Source organism: Nicotiana sylvestris, chromosome 8 (genome assembly GCF_000393655.2).
Source record: "Nicotiana sylvestris chromosome 8, ASM39365v2, whole genome shotgun sequence".
Taxonomy (NCBI): Eukaryota; Viridiplantae; Streptophyta; class Magnoliopsida; order Solanales; family Solanaceae; genus Nicotiana; species Nicotiana sylvestris.
Genome location: NC_091064.1, coordinates 218,922,955 through 218,946,306, shown reverse-complemented (window position 1 = coordinate 218,946,306; position 23,352 = coordinate 218,922,955). Strand labels below are relative to the sequence as shown.

At 36.9% G+C, this 23,352-nt stretch overlaps 2 protein-coding genes across 5 annotated transcripts; one reads left to right on the top strand and one right to left on the bottom strand.

The window, feature by feature from the left end:
* The first annotated feature begins 5,331 nt into the window (after positions 1–5,331).
* LOC104246122 (putative receptor-like protein kinase At3g47110) lies at positions 5,332–10,134 on the top strand. The gene is made up of 3 exons (XM_009802198.2): positions 5,332–8,251; positions 8,696–9,113; positions 9,456–10,134. The coding sequence occupies exons 1-3, from the start codon at positions 5,545–5,547 to the stop codon at positions 9,532–9,534; spliced, it is 3,204 nt and encodes a 1,067-aa protein (XP_009800500.1). The 5' UTR covers positions 5,332–5,544; the 3' UTR covers positions 9,535–10,134.
* Positions 10,004–22,882, bottom strand: LOC104245880 (probable LRR receptor-like serine/threonine-protein kinase At3g47570). 4 transcript variants are annotated; one of them, XR_011401596.1, is made up of 4 exons: positions 20,200–22,882; positions 10,536–10,946; positions 10,170–10,227; positions 10,004–10,028 (listed from the first exon to the last, which is right to left on the bottom strand). XR_011401596.1 is itself a non-coding variant. In XM_070153287.1 (2 exons), the coding sequence occupies exons 1-2, from the start codon at positions 22,688–22,690 to the stop codon at positions 10,696–10,698; spliced, it is 2,742 nt and encodes a 913-aa protein (XP_070009388.1). In that variant the 5' UTR covers positions 22,691–22,882; the 3' UTR covers positions 10,441–10,695. The 4 variants fall into 4 exon arrangements, 3 of the variants coding, with proteins under 3 accessions (XP_070009388.1, XP_070009390.1, XP_070009389.1); XM_070153287.1 differs by lacking the exons at positions 10,004–10,028; positions 10,170–10,227 and having other exon boundaries at positions 10,441–10,946; XM_070153289.1 differs by lacking the exons at positions 10,004–10,028; positions 10,170–10,227; positions 10,536–10,946 and adding an exon at positions 11,134–11,167.
* Positions 22,883–23,352: the final 470 nt, after the last annotated feature.

Genomic DNA, 23,352 nt, shown 5'->3' with positions numbered 1-23,352 from the left:
TACTATTTAATTGATGAAAATTATGATTTCAAAGATATTAAAATGAGTAATTAAGTTAATAATTCACTGTTGGCTTTCCTGACAGCGGTGTTAGGCACCATCACGACCTTTAGTGGATTTCGGGTCGTGACAGTATGTAAGATTGGAATGTAGAGACTCAAATATTTGAAACAAGATTTTCATCAGGGGGAGTAAAATACGCATTGTACCCTTTTTTCCTTACTAAGTTTTTTCCCATAGGATTTTTCTTGTAAGTTTTTAATGAGGCAGCTAGAAATGTGTATTACTAAATATGTGTACTCTTTTCCTTCACTAGGATTTTTCCCACTAGGTTTTTCCTAGTTAGATTTTAATGAGGTACATTATTTTTTAATGAACATCCAAGAGGGAATGTTATGAAAATATTGTATTGTGGATGTAAGATTTTAACGAGGCACATTATCTTTTAATGAACATCCAAGGAGGAATGTTATGAAAATATTATATTGTGAATGTCCTTTTATTATTCCGCTACAGAATCTTTCTGAAGAAGATTATCCGTTTAGTACTCTATTGAAGTTTATCTACAAGCAGCTAATGTAGAGAGGTTGCAAGCAACTCAATGCTATAGTTTGCAGCAACATGCAGGTTGCGAGCAGCTCATGCAGACAACTTACAAATAGCTCGAGAAAAGCATCGCAACTGCTTTCTGAAAAGTCTTGCAACTGCTTCCTCGAAAGCCTCGCAATTGCTTCCTTTCTTTTATAAATAGAGGAGTTTTCAGTTCATTATGTATATCAATTTGAAGTTGAATAATATATCAATCGCTCTCTATACTTATATTCGATTTATTTACTTTACCGTCTTTATTTTAAAACACTTACTATCCTCTCAAACAACTGTGAAGGAAATAACAACGAAAGATCGTTTGGAGTAAATCCTTATTTGCATCAAATACCTACATTAAATTAATAAATTTAACAATTATAAATTAGAATAAGCATGCACATCACTTGACTATGATTAAGTGATTCGTAAATAAGTATATGAAAGACACGTGTTTTGTATCATTAATTTAGTATAAACACTCGATCTAATTTATTCACACATCAAAATCATTAAGTTTTGAAGAAAATAATTTGTTAAAAAATAAATCTCTTAATGATCTCTATAGACCTGCACTTTATTCTTCGCATATAAAATAGCTAACAACACTCCATTTATTTTTTGACCATAAATCTTAACTAGACATAAATTAAATATACTACAAAATATCAAACCTACAAAGTAGATTTCGTAACTGTGAATTAATCTTTCAATAAATTTTACACAATTCCCAGAAGCCAGCAAATCCAATTTTTCACAATTCAAGATTACTCCATTTTGCTTTTCCAAGTTATAAAAAGGTTTCTTACTAGAGTCTAGAGGTGTGGTAATACAGGGTGTGTTTGGTATGGCGAAAATTTTTGTTTTCTCTGTTTGGTTGCACAAAATAGTTTGAAAAATATTTTCCTTGATATCACATTTTCCTGAAATTGAAGGAAAATGACTTCCCTAGAAAAAGTTAGGAAAATATTTTTCAAAAACTCCACCTACCCTCACATCTAACCCCAACCCGCTCCCCCTTCTCTCCCCTACCCCACCTCTCCCGCCCCTTCTCTCCAAAAAGTTTTTTTTTTCTTTTCAGATTTCGATTTTTTTTTTACTTTTCCGTCATAACCCACCCTGCAAATCCCTCCCCCCGCAAAAACACCCCCCTCCCGCATTTTCAATTTTTTGTTTTTTATTTTTTGTTTTTTCGTTTTTCTGCACCATCCAGCCACCCCAACCCCTCCAACAAAAAATATTTTTTTTTCAGTTCTGTTTTTTTCATTTTTTAGTTTGCAGGTTCAAAATTTTACGAGTTCTAAAGTTATGAGTTTAGAGGTTTATGTGTTTGAAATTTATCTCAGAGAGGTTTGAAGAAAATTTTGGGAAAACGTCAACGACTCCTAGCTTATTTGTCAAAAAAAAAATAGAATTTGCAGATTTAGAAATTATAGAGTTTACGGGTTTAAAAGTTTAGCGGTCCAGAAATTCATGAAATTTGTGGGTGCAGAAGGTTGTTGGTTCGAAAATTTATGGCTTCATGTTTCTTGTATCAAAATTATGTGTGAATACTCGTGAGAAGTTATTTTCCTTAATTTGTATACCAAACATTAAAAAATGAGTAAGATTACTACTTGTTTTTCAAAATAATATTTTCTTGAAAAATATTTCCGTAATACCGAAGACATCCGTATTACTCCTCACTTTTTTTTACTTTATCCTTTGTACTAGAGCTGACATACAAATTAATGAACACTGTTTTACTCACTGTCTTATTTGTTTCTTTCTGTAAACCTATTTATGTAGGGCACCCCCAATGGAGCCAGTGGATCAGTCACAAAAGTTTAATACACAAATTGACACTTCAATTTGAGAGAGAATCAGAGGGAAAGAGGACAAAAAAGAATTAGATTCTTGATCAGATTTCAATTCTTTGCCTTTTTTTAAATTGTTTGTTATAAATGGGTTACATATACATCCATAGTATCAACTAACTTCACTAGTCACTACCATGTAACTAATTTTGATTACCAACTAATTTTCTCCCTAATTGTATAAGAGAGAGTTGAAAAATCAGAAAAGTTCTTTGATAGGATTGGAATGCTAAAGTAAAGGTTGCAACCATCAGGCTGTAACTTAATTCCATGTTTATTTTGTTATCTTTGGCTTTAATTTCTTGTTTTCCCTTTTACCTTCCTTCTCCCCCCCCCCCCCCGGCCCGGCTTCCTTAACATGTTTAAACTATAACTAGATCAAAATCTCTAAAAAGATAAAATAAAGCAACCTAAACAGCTAAATCATGAAAGAGAAGTGACAACAGGGAGCAGAGGAAAGGAGAGAGATATTTAGTCTTTCTTGCCATTTGATGTGAGTCTAAACCTTATTTTAGTTCACAAAATCCATCTCACTATTACAATTACTTGTTTTTCTCTTGTTTTTACACAATTCTTTACTCAAATTACCCTTTTTATTAGTCATATATACTAGCATACATGGGTGACAATTTGAGTCCAAACCCATTTAATCTGCCCAAATCGCTCAAGGTTGGGTTGATCATTGACCCGCCCATTTATTGAACTCAGTCCATCTCAATCCATCTAAAGTTGGGTTGATTTTTAGTCCAGATTGATCCATGTCTAATTTTGCTAAAATATCTTAAAAATAATTCTTTTTTGTTTGATATGTTATATACGATCACAACAAAAAAAATTATTTGATAATTAAATAATTTATAAGAAAAAAATAAACATTAATTAAAGCTTGGTAATAGTTGGGCGGGTTGAGCTATGATCCAAATTTTAGCTCATCTTGACTCAGCCCAAGTAACTTTTGGGTGGGTCAATGATCCGCCCATTTCTTGATTCGGTCCATTTTGACCCGCTCAAAATTAGCCCAACCCGCCCATTTGACACTCCTATTAGCATACCTCTAATAGGCTTGACCTTTCTAGAGGCTTTTGGTCACGCCCAACTCTAGTCCTAAAAAGGATAAGCGGTCACTGCAAATATAATTCGGTCTAAAAGTCCGAAGTCGAATCCCACAGAGAACTAAGGCTTAGCTATATCTGTTTAATATCACTAAAAAGACAAGTTTGAACAATTTTCTAAATTATAAAGATTGAGATTTATATTTCTAACTAATTAACTAGCAAATACTAGAAAACGGTAAAATTATCAACTAACGAGACAAAGGGTTGGAGACTAAATTAAGGAGGTTTAGAGTTATGATTTTCCCAATTGTCGAAATCCTTCTAGCTATGTTCCCTACAATTTTGCCAATGTATTCTCTACTGATCGTGAGCATTTTAGGTGCCGTAATTCTCTCGAGCAACTACAACAATTTACTAGACATATTCTCTCGAACTATGCTAGTTGGCTTTATCTAACCGCTCATTATGATCACGTCAAGGTTTTGTTATTTCTAAACCTGCCTTTAAACCTGCTGTATTGATTTCTCACATACGTTAGGAGTGACGTTGTTCAACAACTACCTAAATATGTACTCTCTCTCTCGAGCAGTACACACTAAATAGGCACAGTCAATTCAATTGATGGTCATTCAATCAACAGCTACAAACACGTAGTTGAACAAGTAGAGCAATCCAACGGCTCAATTGTATAAAAACATAACAAGTATTTATCCTACAAAAGGTTCCATCAAAACCCTAGAAAACGAATTAGTTGTTCATAATAGTATGCAAAAATACAATACCAGAATTCATAACCAATAATGGAAATAGAAAGAAGGAAGTGAAAAACTCATGGAAGAATTCTCCGCCTTACTCCCAATATGTTCTTGCCTCCTTATGTCGAATCTAAAAACAAGCTTTTTTTTTTACTTGGGCGAGTTTGTTGAGCTTATATGATAAGTTTCCACGCTTTACACTTTATCCCTTGGACTTTCTCGGCCTTCTCCAGATCGACCGCGGTCGCGGGCCAACCGCGGTCTTAGACTATTCTGTTTTGCGCCTTTTTCCATCGCGTTCCAGCCGCGGCCTACCGCGGTCGCGATGGACTATTGCCCAGATTTTTCTTCGCCTTATCTTGCTCGTTTTCATCCGGGCTCTTCTCGATTGGTCTTGTATCTACATATTTGACCCCAAAATACTCTATATCCTCCTACTAACTCGGAGTAGCTCCTGCAAAGCATAAAAACCTCAATTAGAGCATTTTATTATCATTTAGCACTTAAAACATCACTAAAATATGGTTAACTTAGAGTATAAATAGCATCTACAACGCATAATATAGGCTACTATGAGCCTTTAACCTCAAAGTTGCTTGCTTTTCAGGTCAACTAGGGGTACACTATTATGGAAATAAGTTCATGTCTAGAGGAGAAAGTAGAATACTAGGAAAAGAAAAAATGCAACTTCCTTGTCTCTATAATCTCAAATGGAATGGTGCAATGTGTCCTCTTTGTATGCCATATAATAGAAATACTTTGACCAATAACTTGAGAGGACAGAATTTAACAGAATTTAGAAATGGTCAGCAATTGCTGCACTCAAATTAGGAAAAAAGGACCATTTTCATTGACTTTCTGTTTGCACAAACGCATGTAAACTTCCAATGCATCATGGCTAAGCCAGAATGCATATTAATGCGAAAGGATTAGAAGGGGAGTTTTGGCGTAAACTGTAAAATTACTGTCATATGATCAGAAGATTACGGGTTCGAGCCGTGGAAACAACTTCTTACATGAATGTAAGGTAAGACTGCGGGCATAGATCCTTGTTGTCCGGTCCTTCCCGGACCCTTTTGTAGAAAGGATTATCTTTCTCTGTTATCAGTCCAAGAATGAAAAAGAAAAGATATTTATAATTAATGCTAAGTAAATAACTAAGGAAAAGGGATAAAAAGAAAAAAAAAGGAACTTTCACATGATATTCCCTCCAAAAAAGCACAGAATAAAAACCAGCTAGCTACCTCATTCTTGAGTGCATTGTCTGTACAACTGTTTTTTCTGCTAGAAACTATGGTGTCTTCTCTCCAATTCAAGATTCCAATGCCATTCTGTTCTTTTGTTTTCTATCTAACTCTCTTACCATGCTTGTTCACTTTTGCCTTGAAGTTTCATAGTGGTAATGAAACTGATTTTCAAGCCTTACTTGCCATTAAAGCAGAGATAACTAATGACCCTTATGGTATTTTGACCACATGGAATGATTCAGTCCATTTCTGTAGCTGGACAGGTATCACTTGTGGCCATCTTCACAAAAGAGTCACTAAACTTAACTTGACATCACTTGACTTAGTAGGTACATTGTCACCTTATATAGGAAATCTTACATTTCTCACTGGTCTTAATCTTGAGCTCAACAATTTCCATGGAAAAATCCCACCACAGGTTGGAGGTTTGTTCAGGCTTCAGCATCTTAATTTGACTAATAACTCATTTTCTGGAGAGATACCGATGAATCTTTCTCATTGTTCGAATCTTGTTATGCTTCGTTTTGGTTGGAACCAATTGATTGGAAATATTCCATTTCAGTTTGGTTCATTGCAAAAGCTTGAAAGATTCCAAGTTCATTACAACAACCTCAGTGGACTCATCCCAGAAACTTTAGGTAATCTTTCCTCAATCAAATCCCTTTCTTTAGCAGCTAACAATTTTGATGGAACTATTCCTAGTTCTCTTGGCCAATTGAAGAGTTTGAATTTTCTTGGTTTGGGTATAAATAAGCTATCTGGTTTGGTGCCTGCTGCGATTTTCAATCTTTCATCTCTTGAAATATTCACAGTTCCATATAATCAGTTGTATGGAACTTTGCTATCAGACTTGGGTTTTAGTCTTCCCAATTTAAAAGTTCTAAATATTGGTCATAATTGGTTTACTGGACACTTTCCTAAGTCATTATCTAATGCTTCAAATCTTGTTGAACTTGATGCAAATGGCAGCAATTTCACTGGTAAAGTTTCGATTGACTTTGGGGGCTTGTCGAATCTTTGGTGGCTGATTCTTGCTTCAAATTCCATTGGAAATGGAAAAGTTGATGATTTGAGTTTTTTCAATTCTTTGAGTAGATGTAGAAACTTGAAAGTACTGGATTTGAGTGATTGCCAATTTGGAGGTGTGCTACCTGATTCTATTGCAAATTTATCGACAAATCTTCTGTCACTAAGATTGGGAGGTAATCAACTATTTGGAAGTATTCATTCAGGAATAGGAAATCTTGTTAACTTGACTGAATTGCAATTGCAAAAGAATAATTTTTCTGGTAGCATTCCTGAAGTTGTTGGCGATCTTCGTATGCTTCAGTTAGTTGACTTATCTGAAAACAAGCTTTCGGGAAGTATTCCATCTTCTATATCTAACATGAGTCGATTATATTCACTTCATCTTGAAAAGAATGAGTTAACTGGTAACATTCCCCTTAGTTTTGGTAACTTTCAATACTTGCAAGATTTAGACCTTTCTCAGAATCATCTAAGTGGTATAATACCAAATGGAGTTATGAGTTTGTCGTCCTTAACAGTTTCTCTTAATCTTTCTGACAATCGATTGTCTGGTCCTCTATCGATGGAAATTGGAGCTCTAAACAATCTTGGGAAATTGGATGTTTCTAATAACATGTTGTCGGGGAAAATTCCTAGTAGCATAGGTAGGTGTATAACTTTGGAGAGCCTTATTTTAGGTGGCAACTTCTTTGAAGGTACAATTCCTTCGTCTCTTAGTTCTTTGAGAGGTCTTGAGAAGTTGGATCTTTCTCGCAACAATTTCTCCGGCCAAATTCCAAGATTTCTGCAGCAGATTTCTCTAAAAAACTTGAATTTGTCTTTCAACCAGTTCGAGGGTCAGTTGCCGACTGAAGGGGTTTTCAGTAATGCAACTGCAATCTCCATATTTGGGAATAAGAATCTTTGTGGAGGTATACCAGAACTGAAGTTGCCAACATGTCCAAACACTGAATCTAAGGGAAGAGATAAATCAAGCAGTATTAAGCTAATGATCCCTCTTCTTTCTGGTCTTCTAGCACTGGTCTTGATAATGTCTTTAGTCATAATCTTTCGGTTAAGAAAGGCAAGGAAAGAGTCGTCTTTAACATCTTCACCTACAGGAGGTTTTCTTTTGAGGGTTACTTATGAGAGCTTATATAGAGCAACAAATGGATTCTCTTCTGCTAATTTGATTGGGAATGGTAGCTTTTGTTCTGTTTACAAAGGGGTACTTGATCCTGGTGAAAGATTGGTTGCGGTGAAAGTGATAAACATTGACCAACAAGGGGCTTTTAAGAGCTTCGTAGCTGAGTGTGAGGCCCTGAGAAACATTAGGCATCGAAATCTTGTAAAGATTTATACTGCCTGTTCAACTTGTGATTTTGAAGGTAATCCGTTTAAAGCTTTGGTGTATGAGTACATGCCCAATGGGAGCTTGGAGAGTTGGCTGCATCCTACTCCAGAAGCCGATGCCTCAAATAATGAGGTGAGGATCCTAGGTCTAGTCGAAAGACTAAATATTGCTATTGATGCTGCTTGTGCACTGGAATATCTTCATCACCATTGCCACAAGCCAATCGTGCACTGTGATCTGAAACCGGACAACATCCTTCTCGACAATGACATGACTGCACATGTAGCTGATTTTGGATTGGCAAAGTTCTTCTCAGAAGCCATGAGCAAATATCGTCCTAATCAGAGTAGTTCAATTGGAATGAGGGGGACAATTGGATATACTGCACCAGGTAACATTGTCTAATCAGTTAGATAGTTTCCTGCTGATTCCATTAAACACTGTTTTTAGATTCTTCAAAGTTGAAATATATCTTTTATTATGATTCTTGTTAAACGGTGTATCGAAGTAGTTTATATACTTGATCTTCTTGAAATGAGAAACAGTTTTAAGATTGATTTTTACAATTTTTAAGTGCTTCTGCAAAGGTGCTTCATTTTTTCCTTCCCTTGTTTCCTCTTTTTTCATTTTTGGCCCGTCCGCCGAAATTAATTACGGGCGCTAGCCCAAAGATAGAAAAGATACACCGCTAATTATGTATATAATATGTATATTTATGTATACTCTATGTATGCTGTATGTATATTTATACTTAACTACATACATTTTCCGGCTATTATTTTTAGGGCCACCCGAAAATGTCATAATCCCTTTTTCTCTTTTCTTATGTGAGCAGAGTACAGCATGGGAGGTAAGGCTTCTCCATTTGGTGATGTTTACAGCTATGGGATTCTCTTGCTAGAGATGTTTACTGGAAAGAGACCTACTGACAACATGTTCAAAGATGGACTGACTCTTCATAATTTTGCTAAGATGGCGTTACCTGAAATAAATGATGAAATAGTTGACCCTATGCTTCTACCTAGCAGCAGCAGCAGCAGAGAAGTACAAGACGAAGAGGAAGGCATTATCGATCCAGATGATTCTAGTGTGAAACAAGCACGGGAATGCTTGATCTCGATAATAAAGATTGGAGTTGAATGTTCAGTTGAATCTCCAAGAGAAAGGATAGATATTGGTGATGTTGTCAAGGAACTGCAACTAATCAGAGACATTCTCCTTGCTTCTCATGCAGTTCAAAGCTCAACCAGCGGGTAAATTTGTTCTACTAACTTTGTTTTCAACTGTGATTTGTCAAAACTGAGAGTTGATTGCTTTCCGAAAGAAAATGTTAAGATTCTCAAAAACATCATTTAGAGTTAAATCTGCATAAAATAGTCTTCTTTTTAACTAAGTTGAGTGATGTTTATCAGTTTAGCATATCCATAAAAGCATACTCTAAAATCTGCTAGGAAAAGTTAAAAAACTTGTGCATAACACACAGTTTCACTGCTAGATATTTGATAAATTCTTAAGACAGCCTCCTTGATGGATTTCTATTGTATTTCTCTTATTCTGAACAGAAACAAATTTATCCTCTTTTTCTTCTTGTTCAGGAGCTTGAGATTTGAAGGTTCTTCCAGTCGTTCTGTCACAAGCAACTGGCACAATTTTACATCATTTCGTCTACCTTGATATATTTATGGTGAAGAACTCGAGGCCAGTGATGCATACTAGTATATGCTTGCACAAGCTTTTCTGTCTGCTCTTATATGATATATTACTGTTGAAGATTGAAAATTTTATATACTCATCGGTTCAGTCATTTATTTGTTTAACTAATGCTTAGTTTATGCTGAGCTTAACACAAATGGAATTGACAATGTATGATGCACAGAGAACTGTTATTCAACCAGTAAGTAGTGTAACTAGTGAGGACATTAATTTGGTAAACCAAATCTGCCAACTTACTATAGCTATCAGACATTAAAGTGAAAACAGACGTTCAGGCCGAAGCTTCAGTTCTGTCCGAGAGGCTAACTAGTATTCTTCTGTAACATGAAGGAACTTAGATTAGAAAAGGTAAATGTATCCTCACTCATTGGAATTTTGCAGCCTTGGTCGTACTCTACTTCGTTGTTTTTGGTACCACTTTGCGCAACTTCTCCACGCTTCATGCCCAAATGTTCCTACACATAAAATCAACTCAGGTAAGCTCAAACATTACACAAATTATCATTATTACATCAATATGTAAGATAAGTAGTGTCACAAAGTATAGAATTATAGCCGAACATCAAGCTTGGAGGAGTTTTAGTTGATAGCCTTACCTGGAAGACACAACGCCTCTGAGAAAATTTGGTCCCTGGAGTGATAGAGTGAGACTGTCTGTTCAATTGGAGTTGAGACCAAAGATGTGAGATTACCTCAATGCACAGATCATTATACAAATGCGTCGAAAAAATGCAAGACTAGAAAATTAACTAGTGTAAGCAGCCATTGAGTGACTAGGCTCTATGGTGTGATTGTGTGTGAATATACTTAATTTCTTCATTGCAATTCAAACTTCATTAAAACATTTGCAACGACAGGGTAGGACTTGCTTTTTACCAGTTATTACTTGAGGCTATAGTGTTTACTAGCTGCAAATTTATCTTTTCATTCTGGCAACTGCAAAATGAATAAAACTGTCGTACCTTATTCAAAAGGTTTTGAATATTTTGATGCAGTTGGATGTGAGTCATAGAAGGATTGATCTCCAATTCAAAGTTGTCATTTCTTTCATACTAGCCTCCATCAGTAAAATTCTAAAGATGATAATTTGATTAGCTTATTTACCATCTGAGCTATCTAATACTATTGTTTCTCCTCCTTAGACTGTAGATACAAGTTCTTGATTGTATGAATCTTGTCCAAAGCTATTCTTATTGGCATCCGATCTCTTGGCGATGAGCTAGAATATAAAAGTCCAATTTTCAAGATTGAGACCAAGCATCCTTCTATCATAGTGCTGGCATTTAGCTGGGAAATGTGCTCATCATCTTGAAGTATTGCCTTTTCTTCCAAATCACTCACATTGTCCTCATTTTTGCTGTTTTCTTCATATGCTAAAAGCAATGCTGGATCAGCAATCTCCATAACATGTTTAGGCAAAGTGGTTTTGACATATTGGTGAATATTCAGGCCATCTTTGAATACTACATCGGTCGGCCTTCTACCAGTGAACAACTCTAGCAACATGATACCATAGCTATAAACATCTCCAAAAGTGGATACGCTTTGGCACAAGTAGTTTCAGGAAGTCAACGCCTTGGTCAGAACCCTCGGCCTGTACGATGACCCCTTCTCAGAATAAAGGATACTCCCCAAAATCTTTTCTTTCTAAAACTTCTTCTTGTGACTTTTCAAGTCTAAATCTTTTCTTTATAGAATATTATGTACATGCTCATATTGGTGTCCTTAAATGCAAAGCATGACATAAGAATGAAATAAACATATAAAAATATTTTCAAAGATCCTTTCTTCTTCATAATTTTTCAATGAAAATAGCATATAAGAACAACACAAAAATCTGAAAATTTAAGCACATATAGTATAATAGATCATCTAAACTTTTGCTAGAACAATTCTAAATTAATGGGTACTTACTCGCTCTAATTAAATAAAGATAAACTCTTTTAAGCAATTCATCAAACACCTTATATGCGTGCTTTTGTGAGTTAAACCACTTTAGTAAAGGGTTATATCAACTCACCTCAAAACTTCTCAAGCCAATACGTAGGCCCCAATCCAATTGACACCAGTCAAACAATCGATTCTACAACAACCGGTGTATTATAATCAATTTAAAGTACTACACCTAAATATGAAATTTATTGTTGATATAGAGGAAGAAGGGAATTAACTATTCTATTCTTACTACTGTAGAGTAATTGACAACAGGAATTTTATATACCTGAGTTCGAGAATTAGTGATTTGTAAAGAACCCTAGGATTTCTGTTGCCTGCGTGATAGGAAGCCTCTGTTGAGCGAACTGTTCTGTTTTTTTTTGTTTAAGCCAAAAGCCTTTCGTCCCTTTTGGGTGAATGACAGAACGTGGGTATTCTGTTTTTATTAAGGCTTAGAGCCTTTGTTTTCCATTAGCCCTTTTATGGGCTTTTAGGCCTTTTTTTTTTTTAACTTAACTAATAATTAATGATACTCACTTTTAATAATTAATAATATTAAAATTATTAATATTTTCATAATTGTATATCCAGTTATATATATATATATATATAGGCAAGGTATATATCCAGTTATATATATATATAGGCAAGGTAAAAATAATAAAAATGGTAATAATTTATTTCTATACTTAGCGTGTCTCGAAACTTTTAAAAAATTTGAGAAATGTTACAATCTTCCCTCCTTAAAAACATTCGTCCTCGAATGTTGCTATGACCTTATTCTTAAGCTAACAACCATCCTTTAGGTCTTTGAACCTCTTAAGTTTTCTTACCACTACTCATTTTTCTAAGGGACTCAAAAATTTGGCTAACTCCCTAAATTTTCAAAAATTTCGGCAGAGTTTCCCTTGTAAATTGGACTATCCAAAAAATATCCTTGTCACAAATATCACAACTACACCAACAACAACCAAATATACCATAACAGGTCATTCATAGGCACCATACACAACCCATAAATTAAGTACTCACGCTTCGGCAAGGAGGTACCACAATAACTAACAATTATCTAAAGCACAACAACTCTAGCACAAGTAAATCACTTTAATAAATTAAATATACTATGGCATAAACTAAATTACTACAACAACTACGTATAATCTAAGAAGGACATAAACACTTGCTAACTTGTATTAATAAATGAAATATAAATGTCAAGTCAAACCTAGGTTCACATACCTTGTTACTCAAATAAATAAGGATACTTCTTCCTCATATCTTCCTCGAGCTCCCACGTAGCTTCTTTTGAATCATGATTACTCCATAAAACTTTTACCGATGCTAATTCTTTTGTTCTTAACTTTCTTACTTGCCTATCGAGAATTTCTATAGGTACCTCTTCATAAGTCAGGCCTTCCTTAATTTCTATGGTATCGACAGGTATTATATGTGACTCATCATGGATGTACTTTCTAAGCATAGACACATGAAAGACAGGATGAACAGAGGACAACTCAACGGGTAGCGCTAGCTTATAAGCCGCGTTTCCTTTCTTTTCTAGAATTTCATAAGGTCCGATAAATCTAGGGCTAAGTGTCCCTTTCTTACCAAACCTCATAACTCCTTTCATTGGTGAAACTTTCAGAAACACCTTATCACCAACCATGAACTCTAACTCACGATGCCTCTTATCAGAATAAGACTTTTGACGACTCTGTGCCGCTTTAAGTCTTTCTCTAATTAGCTGAACTTTCTCCAAGGCCTCACAAACAAACTCTGGACCAATCAACGGCACCTCTGCTGGTTCAAACCAACCCACCGGAGACCTACATCTCCGCCCATACAATGCTTCATAAGGAGCCATACCAATGCTGGCCTGGTAGCTGTTATTGTAAGCAAATTCTATAAGTGCCAAGTGATCATCCCAATTACCTCCAAAATCTATAACACACGCACGCATCATATCTTCGAGAGTCTGAATGGTCTTTTCTGCCTGGCCATCGGTCTGTGGATGAAAAGCGGTGCTTAAATTGACCTTGGTACCTAATCTTTTCTGAAATGCCTGCCAAAAATTTGCCGTGAACTGAGGGCCTCTGTCAGATATGATTGAAACTGGAGTACCATGCAATCAGACTATTTCTTTTATGTACAACCGTGCATACTGCTCTGCGGAGTCTGTCGTCTTTACTGGTAGGAAATGCGCGGACTTTGTCAATCGGTCTACAATAACCCAAATTGAATCATGTTTACGGTATGTGCGAGGTAGACCTACTACGAAATCCATATTAATCATCTCCCACTTCCACTGTGGTATCTCTATATCTTGAGCTAGGCCACCAGACCTCTGATGCTCGGCTTTGACCTGCTGACAATTTAAACATTTAGCCACATGATCTGCTACTTGTTTCTTCATGCCTTTCCACCAATACAACTCTTTCAAATCTAGATACATTTTGGTAGCACCTGGGTGGATAGAGTATCTCGAACTGTGAGCCTCCTCCATTATGGCCTTCCTAAGACCATCTACATCAGGCACACATAACCGATCATTCAACTTCAAAACTCCGTCACTTCCTAGAGTGAAAGCAGTGATTTCTTTGCTTCTGACTCCTTCTTTTAATTTCACTAAGTACGGATCTTCGTCTTGCTTAGCCTTAACATGCGCAACAAGGGAGGATTGCGCTAAGGCATAAGCAGTTATGTCTCCTTCTTCGGTCTCATCCAATCTAATTCCATCATTTGCTAGTTTTTGAATTTCTCGACCCAAAGATCGCCTTTGTACTGCAAGATGGGCCAAGACACCCATTGACTTCCTACTGAGTGCATCTGCTACCACATTAGCTTTGCCCGGGTGATAAAGGATATTGATGTCATAATCCTTCAATAGCTCGAGCCACCTTCTCTATCTCAAATTTAGTTCTTTTTGCTTGAAAATGTACTGGAGGCTTTTGTGATCTGTAAACACTTCAGAATGCTCGCCATAAAGGTAGTGTCGCCATATTTTTAATGCAAACACCACTGCTGCAAGCTCCAAGTCATGTGTGGGGTAGTTCTTTTCATGATTCTTTAACTGCCTGGAAGCATAAGCAATAACTTTTCCATTTTGCATAAGAACACAACCAAGGCCCACTCTGGCGGCATCACAATACACTGTGAACCCACCCGAACCTGTTGGCAAGGTTAGCACAGGTGCAGTGGTCAACCTCTTCTTTAACTCTTGAAAACTCTGCTCACAAGCGTCTGACCATTGGAACTTAACTGCTTTCTGAGTCAACTTAGTTAATGGAGCTGCAAGTGAGGAAAACTCCTCTACAAACCTTCTATAGTAGCCAGCTAACCCCAAGAAACTCCTGATTTCGGTTGGCGTTGTCGGCCTGGGCCAGTTCTTGACTGTTTCTGTCTTCTGAGGGTCTACTTTTATTCCTTCACTAGATACCACGTGGCCTAAGAATGCTACTGACTGCAACCAGAACTCACATTTTGAAAACTTGGCATAAAGCTCATTCTCCTTCAAGGTCTGCAAGGCTATTCTAAGGTGTTCTGCATGTTCTTCCTTGCTCTTAGAGTATACCAAAATATCGTATATAAACACGATAATAAAGGTATCCAAGAATGGCTTGAAAACTCTGTTCATGAGGTCCATGAATGCAGCTGGAGCATTTGTCAACCCGAAGGACATTACTAGAAATTCATAGTGCCTGTAGCGAGTTCTAAAGGCTGTTTTATATATATCCTCCTTTCTGATTCTCAACTGATGGTATCCCGACCTCAAGTCTATTTTTGAAAAGTACTTTGCACCCTGAAGTTGATCAAATAAATCATCAATTCTTGGCAGTGGGTACTTGTTCTTAATGGTAACTTTATTCAACTGCCGATAGTCGACACACATTCTGAGAGACCCATCTTTCTTTTTGACAAACAGGACCGGGGCACCCCACGGTGAAACACTCGGCCTGATGAAGCCCTTGTCAAGAAGGTCTTTCAACTGTTCTCTCAACTCATTAAGTTCTGCTGGAGCCATCCTATAGGGAGGTATAGATATGGGCTGAGTGCCTGGTATGAGATCAATGTCGAAATCTATGATTCTTTCGGGAGGAAGTCCGGGAAGGTCATCTGGGAAAACTTCTGGAAATTCTCTAACAATTGGCACTGACTGAAGAGATGGTGGTTCTGATTCTGGATTAATAATGTGAGCCAAATAGGCGAGACACCCCTTACCGATCATTCGTTGTGCCTTAAGATAAGAAATAAACTTACCTACAAGCGATGCTGAACTACCCTTCCTCTCTAAGACTTCTTCATTTGGAAATTGGAACCTGACTATCTTGGCATGACAATCTAACATGGCATAGCAGGAAGACAACCAATCCATACCCATGATCACATCAAAATCCACCATTTCTAACTCTATGAGATCAGCTTTGGTGTTGCGACCTTGGACTGAAACTATACAGCCTCTATAGACTCTAGTGACTTTCACTGACTCGCCAACTGGAGTAGATACTAGGAATGGCTCACTAAGTTGTTCAGGTTCTAGTCCGAGGTTAATTGCAAAGTATGGAGTCACATATGAAAATGTTGAACCTGGATCCATTATGGCATAAGCATTATGTGAGCAGACTAAAAGTATACCTGTAATAACTTCTGCAGATGCCTCTGCACTCTGACGATCAAGTGTAGCAAATAAACGGGGTTGTCCCCCTCCTTGAGTAACTCGGTCTGCACCTCTGCCTGTTCCATGCCCGGACTGATTATGAGAACCACGAGCCTGAGGTGGTGCAACTGCAGTAGCTGAGGAACTAGAAGGACGAGTTGATCCACCACTGAAATTACGTTGCAACTTTGGGCAGTTGGCCTTTATATGACCAATGTCTCCACAATGGTAGCAACCATGAAACCCGAGCTTGCACTGACCTGAATGTTGCCGCTTACATGTTCCACAAAGACTTTGTTGGTGTGAATGTTGCTCAGCATGACTCTGGCTATGTGAGGATGATGTCCTAAAATTCTGATTCTGGCGAGACTGATTTCCATTACTCTGAGTACGTCTGAAGGAAGACCCACCACCTGACTGATGACTGAACTGAGCTGGTGCTAATGACTCCTTATTAGAGTAATTCCTTCTGCCTCTGCTGGATGTACCATTAAACCTACCCGTTGTCCGGGATTTCTTGTTATGCTCTTTCTCTTCTCTCCTTTGTTGTTTGTCTTTTTCTAAGTGTTTCGCGAACCCCACAACAGATGAGAAAGCTGTCATTCCTACCGCTGCAGCTGATGTCGTATCCTTAATGTGGTAAGCCAAACCGCCAACAAACCTGCGAATCTTTGCTTTTTCTATCTTAACCATGTGAGGAGCATGCTTAGCTAACCTTATGAATTCCATGTAGTACTCTTGCACACTTTTATTCCCTTGCGTGAGTTGTTCGAACTCTGTAGCCTTAGCTGCTATATCCTCTTCTGGGATAAAGTTAGCCATGAAGACCTCTTCAAATTCTTCCCAAGTAGGTGGACCATCATCTTCATCTCTCTCTTTTTCCCACATCTCAAACCAAGCGCCAGCCACATCTCTAAGCTGGTAAGCAGCCAGCTCCACAGCTTTGTCATCAAATACTTTCATCACTCGGAGGGCTTTCTTAACACCCTCCATCCATAACATTGGATCTTCATCAACTATAGAACCATGGAACACTTGAGGACTCAACTTCAGAAATCCATTCACTCTTGAGGGCTTAGAATTGTTCTGCCTATTTGTTTGAGGTGGAATATTATCTCTTTTCTCGTTCTGGTTGGCCATAAAGGCCTTAAACATCTCCATAGCACTATTGACTGCATTGAACATCTGACCCACCTCTGGGGATATAGTTGTTTGAGTCGGAGCTGCTGTTGGGGTTGGCGTTGGATCCTGAGGTACTTGCTCATCATGCTCCACCCCTTCTTCATGTTCAACCTGGGGTACTTGAACCCCCTTGTGGATTTACCCTTCCTTTTCTGAGTTCGAGCCTTTTTAGTTATGCCTTGAGCCACAATAGTAGCAATAGTTTCTTGAGCAGCATCCTGAGTGTCGGTGTCAGAGTTGCGAGTACGAGCCATTTCTGCGAGTTTTGGAGAAAAGAATACATTAGATAATTTCTTAGATGTAGGCTCTACTGCACGATCTAAAGTATGAAAAAAAAAGATTTTTCCTAAATGCATGTAGCCTCCTGTTTATAAGTATGGCGCGCTTCATACACATAAACAAGACTCTACTAACACGGCTTCATAGACCCCTAGGACTCCATAAACCTGAGGCTCTGATACCAAGTTTGTCACGACCCATTTTCTAAACAAGCCGAGACTGGCACTCGATCACTAAACCTGATCGAGCGAACCATCTCTGCTTATTCAATGTATTATAGCTCCACACTTTATATGCAACGAAGCAATACTCTAACCAAATACTCTTGATTAATTCAAATATTTAAATAAATCAACTCCAAAACTTTATTCATAGTAACTACTGAATTATTGCTAAGTTATTATAAAATAACATATGAATTTCAACCCAATGACTATGTCTATGAAGCCTCTACCGATAAACTGACGCACTGCTCAGGACATGAGATTTCCTGGCCAGTTCTCTAAATAAATAAAGAAATAGCTAAATGAAAATGACTCTAAGAATACTCCACGAACAAAAGCGGAGCTCACCAATATCACTGGAAGGGAAGGAAGTCCTAACTCGTAGCCTGCTCGCCTGCAAATCCGGTTCCTACGTTGTACCGCAGACCAACGTAGGTTCCCAAAAGAGAACGTCAGTATCATCCACTGTACTCAGTGAGTCTCAACAACAGGGGGAGAAACTTTAATAACATATACATTACGAGCAAAGGTTCTAAATGCATGTAAAACATAAAGCTTATAAGAATAATTCTAAAATAATTGCATAGTAGCAATTTATGAATATTCTAAAAGAAATTCTTTTCTTTTTTCTTTCTTTAAAAAAAATACTTTACTTTATACTTTGGGAGTTCCAACTATCCTGACTTAATTCTGTCTCAGTCACCGTGTGATCGGCACGGGTTCGATCCCAACCTGATCGAATAGGTCCAATCCACGAGGTGCCACTCGCTTCATGGTTCTCAACGCTCATGTATCATACCTTAGCATGGCTAAGTAAATTCTCAGCAACGAGACCCTCGGCTCATGTGCTCCCTACTTTGGCACAAGTAGTTTCAGGAAGTCAACGCCTTGGTCAGGACCCTCGGCCTGTACGATGACCCCTTCTCAGAATAAAGGATACTCCCCAAAATCTTTTCTTTCTAAAATTTCTTCTTGTGACTTTTCAAGTCTAAATCTTTTCTTTATAGAATATTATGTACATGCTCATATTGGTGTCCTTAAATGTAAAGCATGACATAAGAATGAAATAAACATATAAAAATATTTTCAAAGATCATTTCTTCTTCATAATTTTTCAATGAAAATAGCATATAAGAACAACACAAAAATCTGAAAATTTAAGCACATATAGTATAATAGATCATCTAAACTTTTAGAACAATTCTAAATTAATGGGTACTTACTCGCTCTAATTAAATAAAGATAAACTCTTTTAAGCAATTCATCAAACACCTTATATGCGTGCTTTTGTGAGTTAAACCACTTTAGTAAAGGGTTATATCAACTCACCTCAAAACTTCTCAAGCCAATACGTAGGCCCCAATCCAATTGACACCAGTCAAACAATCGATTCTACAACAACCGGTGTATTATAATCAATTTAAAGTACTACACCTAAATATGAAATTTATTGTTGATATAGAGGAAGAAGAGAATTAACTATTCTATTCTTACTACTGTAGAGTAATTGACAACATGAATTTTATATACCTGAGTTCGAGAATTAGTGATTTGTAAAGAACCCTAGGATTTCTGTTGCCTGCGTGATAGGAAGCCTCTGTTGAGCGAACTGTTCTGTTTTTTTTTTTTTGTTTAAGGCGAAAACCTTTCGTCCCTTTTGGGTGAATGACAGAACATGGGTATTCTGTTTTTATTAAGGCTTAGAGCCTTTGTTTTCCATTAGCCCTTTTATGGGCTTTTAGGCCCTTTTTTTTTTTTAACTTAACTAATAATTAATGATACTCACTTTTAATAATTAATAATATTAAAATTATTAATATTTTCATAATTGTATATCCAGTTATATATATATATATATATAGGCAAGATATCCAGTTATATATATATATAGGCAAGGTAAAAATAATAAAAATGGTAATAATTTATTTCTATACTTAGCGTGTCTCGAAACTTTTAAAAAATTTGAGAAATGTTACAATAATGTCGGGACATTGAGAGTTTTTACTTTTTTATTTTTTCATTAAATACTGTGAGCATCGGAAAGACATATATAAGTTGAGGTACACAAACATTTCATTTTACATGTAAGGACACCTGATAAGGGACAGGGGCGGATGCAGCCTCAAGGTACCAGGTTCATCTGAACCCAGTATTTTTGACACTGGCTATGAAATTTTGTGTAAATATCTACTAAATTACAATAAATAGTAAATATGTACCCATAACTTTAAAAATACAACGTGTACGGGTTCAATGCTAAGAATCTTAAAGATTGAACTCATAGAACTTAAATCTGAATCCGCCTCTGAATTAAGGGAAATAGCCATTATGCAAAATGGATTAGTGACATACCTGGTGAAATATAACCTATAGAACCCTTTAGTGCAATAGAAGTCTGTTTATTCCACGATTCATTCGACTTGAGGAGGAATTTTGCCAATCCAAAATCACCAACATGGGCAGTCATCTCTTCATCAAGTAGAATGTTGCTCGGTTTTAAATCACAGTGAACAATTGGTACTTGGCAATTGTTGTGGAGATAATCAAGAGCTGAAGCAACATCTATTGCTATGTTTAGCCTTTGGATAATATTGAGGTATTGCTCATCAGTTTTTGAGTGCAACCAATCATCTAGGCTTCCATTTGCCATGAATTCAAATACTATGCATTTGAAGTCATTACCTTGGTAATCGATGCTTGAACCAGCAGCTACGATCTTAAGGAGATTACGATGCCTTATACTTTTCAAAGCTCTACATTCATCCAAAAAGCTTTTCAAAGCACCTCTTTGTTGCAGGTTCAATACTTTCACTGCCATAACTTTATCGAAAACTTGAAACTGTCCTTTGTATACAGAACCGAAACTCCCAGTACCAACCAGATTATCCTCAGAAAATCCATCGGTTGACTTAAATATATCTTGGTAAGTTATTTTTGCTGCCAAAGATGGATCATTAGCTAAAGTTGGTTCGTCATCATCAAAATGTTCAGATTGCCTTTCTCTTGTGGACCGTGCACTGAGATCTCCCTTTTTCGAGTTCCTAATTACTGTATAGCAAGCAGCAAAAGAACACAAAAGTAGAAATAAAAATGTAACTGAAATAATAATCGCTTCTTTTATCCTGGTATGAATGTGTTTCTTTGATGCTGGATCTTTTTGTGTAGGGCATGCAGGAAAATTGTAGTTTGGAGGACCTCCACATAGTTTATGATTCCCTGAAATTGAAACTGCACTTTCATTCGCAAAGATCCCATCGTTTGGTACTTTGCCTTCAAGTTCATTGAATGAAAGATCAAGCTTCCTAAGATATGGAAGTTTCCCAAGAAAGTCTGGTATTTCTCCTGAGATGTTGTTGTGTGACAAATCAATTTCTTCTAAACCTCTTAATCCTTTTAAGGATTCCGGAATTCTTCCTCGAAACAGGTTATTATTCGCGATGAAGCGGTCTAAACTGACACAGGTGCTGAGTGTGGTTGGAATTTCACCTGATAATTTGTTATGTGAAATATCCATTTCCTTGAGATTTATCAACTTTCGCATTTCAGCTGGCAAGGAACCGGTCAAAGAATTGTTCGCTAACGCCAAAGAAATTGAAAGTGAAAAAAGACCTGCAAGCTCCTTTGGTATGGAACCAACAAGATTATTTCCAGTAAGGTTTAGTACTGATAAACTAGTACACTGTCCGAGCTCCGGAGGTACGTTCCCTTCTAGTTCATTGTCCTCAATGTGTAAAGTTGTTAGAGATGTCAAGTTACCAAAAGAAGATGGAATCATTCCTGAAAACTTGTTTCCATTCAACTCCAGTCCTTGTAGGTGTCGAAGCTTACCTAAAGACTCAGGAACACTGCCTCTGAACTTGTTATTATCAAGCGATAAACGTGTCAAATTGACAAGGTTTCCTAGTCCAGCAGGAACAGAACCAACTATCCTATTGTAACCAAGACCAAATATTTCAAGTCTCGTGGAAAGGTTACCGATGGTTTTAGGCAGTTCTCCGCCCAAGAAATTGTCCTCAAAGCTTAAAACTTGAAGACTTGTACAGTTAACTAAGAAATAAAGAAACCTCAAACCCTCATTCCTGTTGCTCCCAAGACTATTGATCTCAAAATTGATCCTGTACAACCACTGCAATTGTCCTAAACTTGTAGGAACATTTCCAGTGAGGCTATTTTGAGACAATTCAATAACACTAAGTTTCGAAGCATTTGATAATGAAACGGGAATCAATCCTGTGAAGTTGTTCACAGCAGTAGCAAACACCTCAAGATTTGGAAGAGTTAGGCCTATATCTGATGGAAGCTCTCCATACAGCAAGTTTTGAGTAACAGAGAAATAGTAAACAGAAGAGATATTGAAAACAGATTTAGGAATTGTACCATTCAACTGATTTCCATAAACTTGGAAGATTTGCAAGTTTGACAAACGGCCAATATCTTGAGGTATTGGTCCTTGAAGATTGTTAATGGCAAGGGAAAGACCACGAAGCGACGAAAAGTTTCCAATCCAAGATGGGATATTTCCAGTGAGATTGTTGCTTCCAAATCCTAAATAATTCAACTTTGAAAGTGAATTGAGTTGATCGGGTATATTACCAACAAGCCTATTATATTCTAGAGCAAGTGATCGAAGTTGTTTACAGTAAGTCAGATTAGAAGGAATGGTTCCAGTAAAAGAATTCCAAGTGAGATTGAGATGTTGCAGCTGAAGGAGGTTGCCAATTTCCATTGGGATTTCACCATAGAAGCTATTATTTCTAAGATTTATCGATATTAGGAACGTGAGATTACCAATAGAAGACGGCATAGAGCCAACGAGTTTTTGTGATCTCAAGTCAAGAATCATGACTCTTTCAATGGAGGGGTTGCATGTTATGCCTGTCCAATTGCAGTAATGGAGAGAATTATTTCAAGAAGCCATTATCTGGAATGGATCATTTGTTATTCTAACTTTGAAGTCTAACAAAACTTGTTGATCAGCTATAAATTCCAAGCCTGAGATAGCCATAGACATAGCAAGAATTGAGCAATGGAAGGATGATAGTACTAACCATTTGGAATTCAGACAAGACTGTTCCATTTTTATTAGGACTACACAATAAGATTATTTCTTGTTCTTGTTTCAACTTAAAAGGTTGTATACCAATAAATGCAAAGCTGGTGAGATTTTCTCTTTGTTTGAATTCTGGTTTGACTAGTAAATACTTTCCCCGGTTCATAATAAGTGTCCATTCTAGCTTTGACACACACGTTAAGGAAATACGAACTCCTAGAGAAAAAAAAAAGATATTTTCACTAAATTAACGTTAATTAATTATTACCTTGACATAGTGGAATATGTAAATAAGTACAAATTTTAGAAAATTAAAATTAATTCGTTCTTATTATATAAATAGTCACTTATTTGGGACCAAAATAAAAAGGTACAATGGTCACTTATTGTAGACCGGAGGGAGTACCATTAAAAGGATATTTTCTTGTTTAGTGAGGAGTTGTTTTGTATACTGC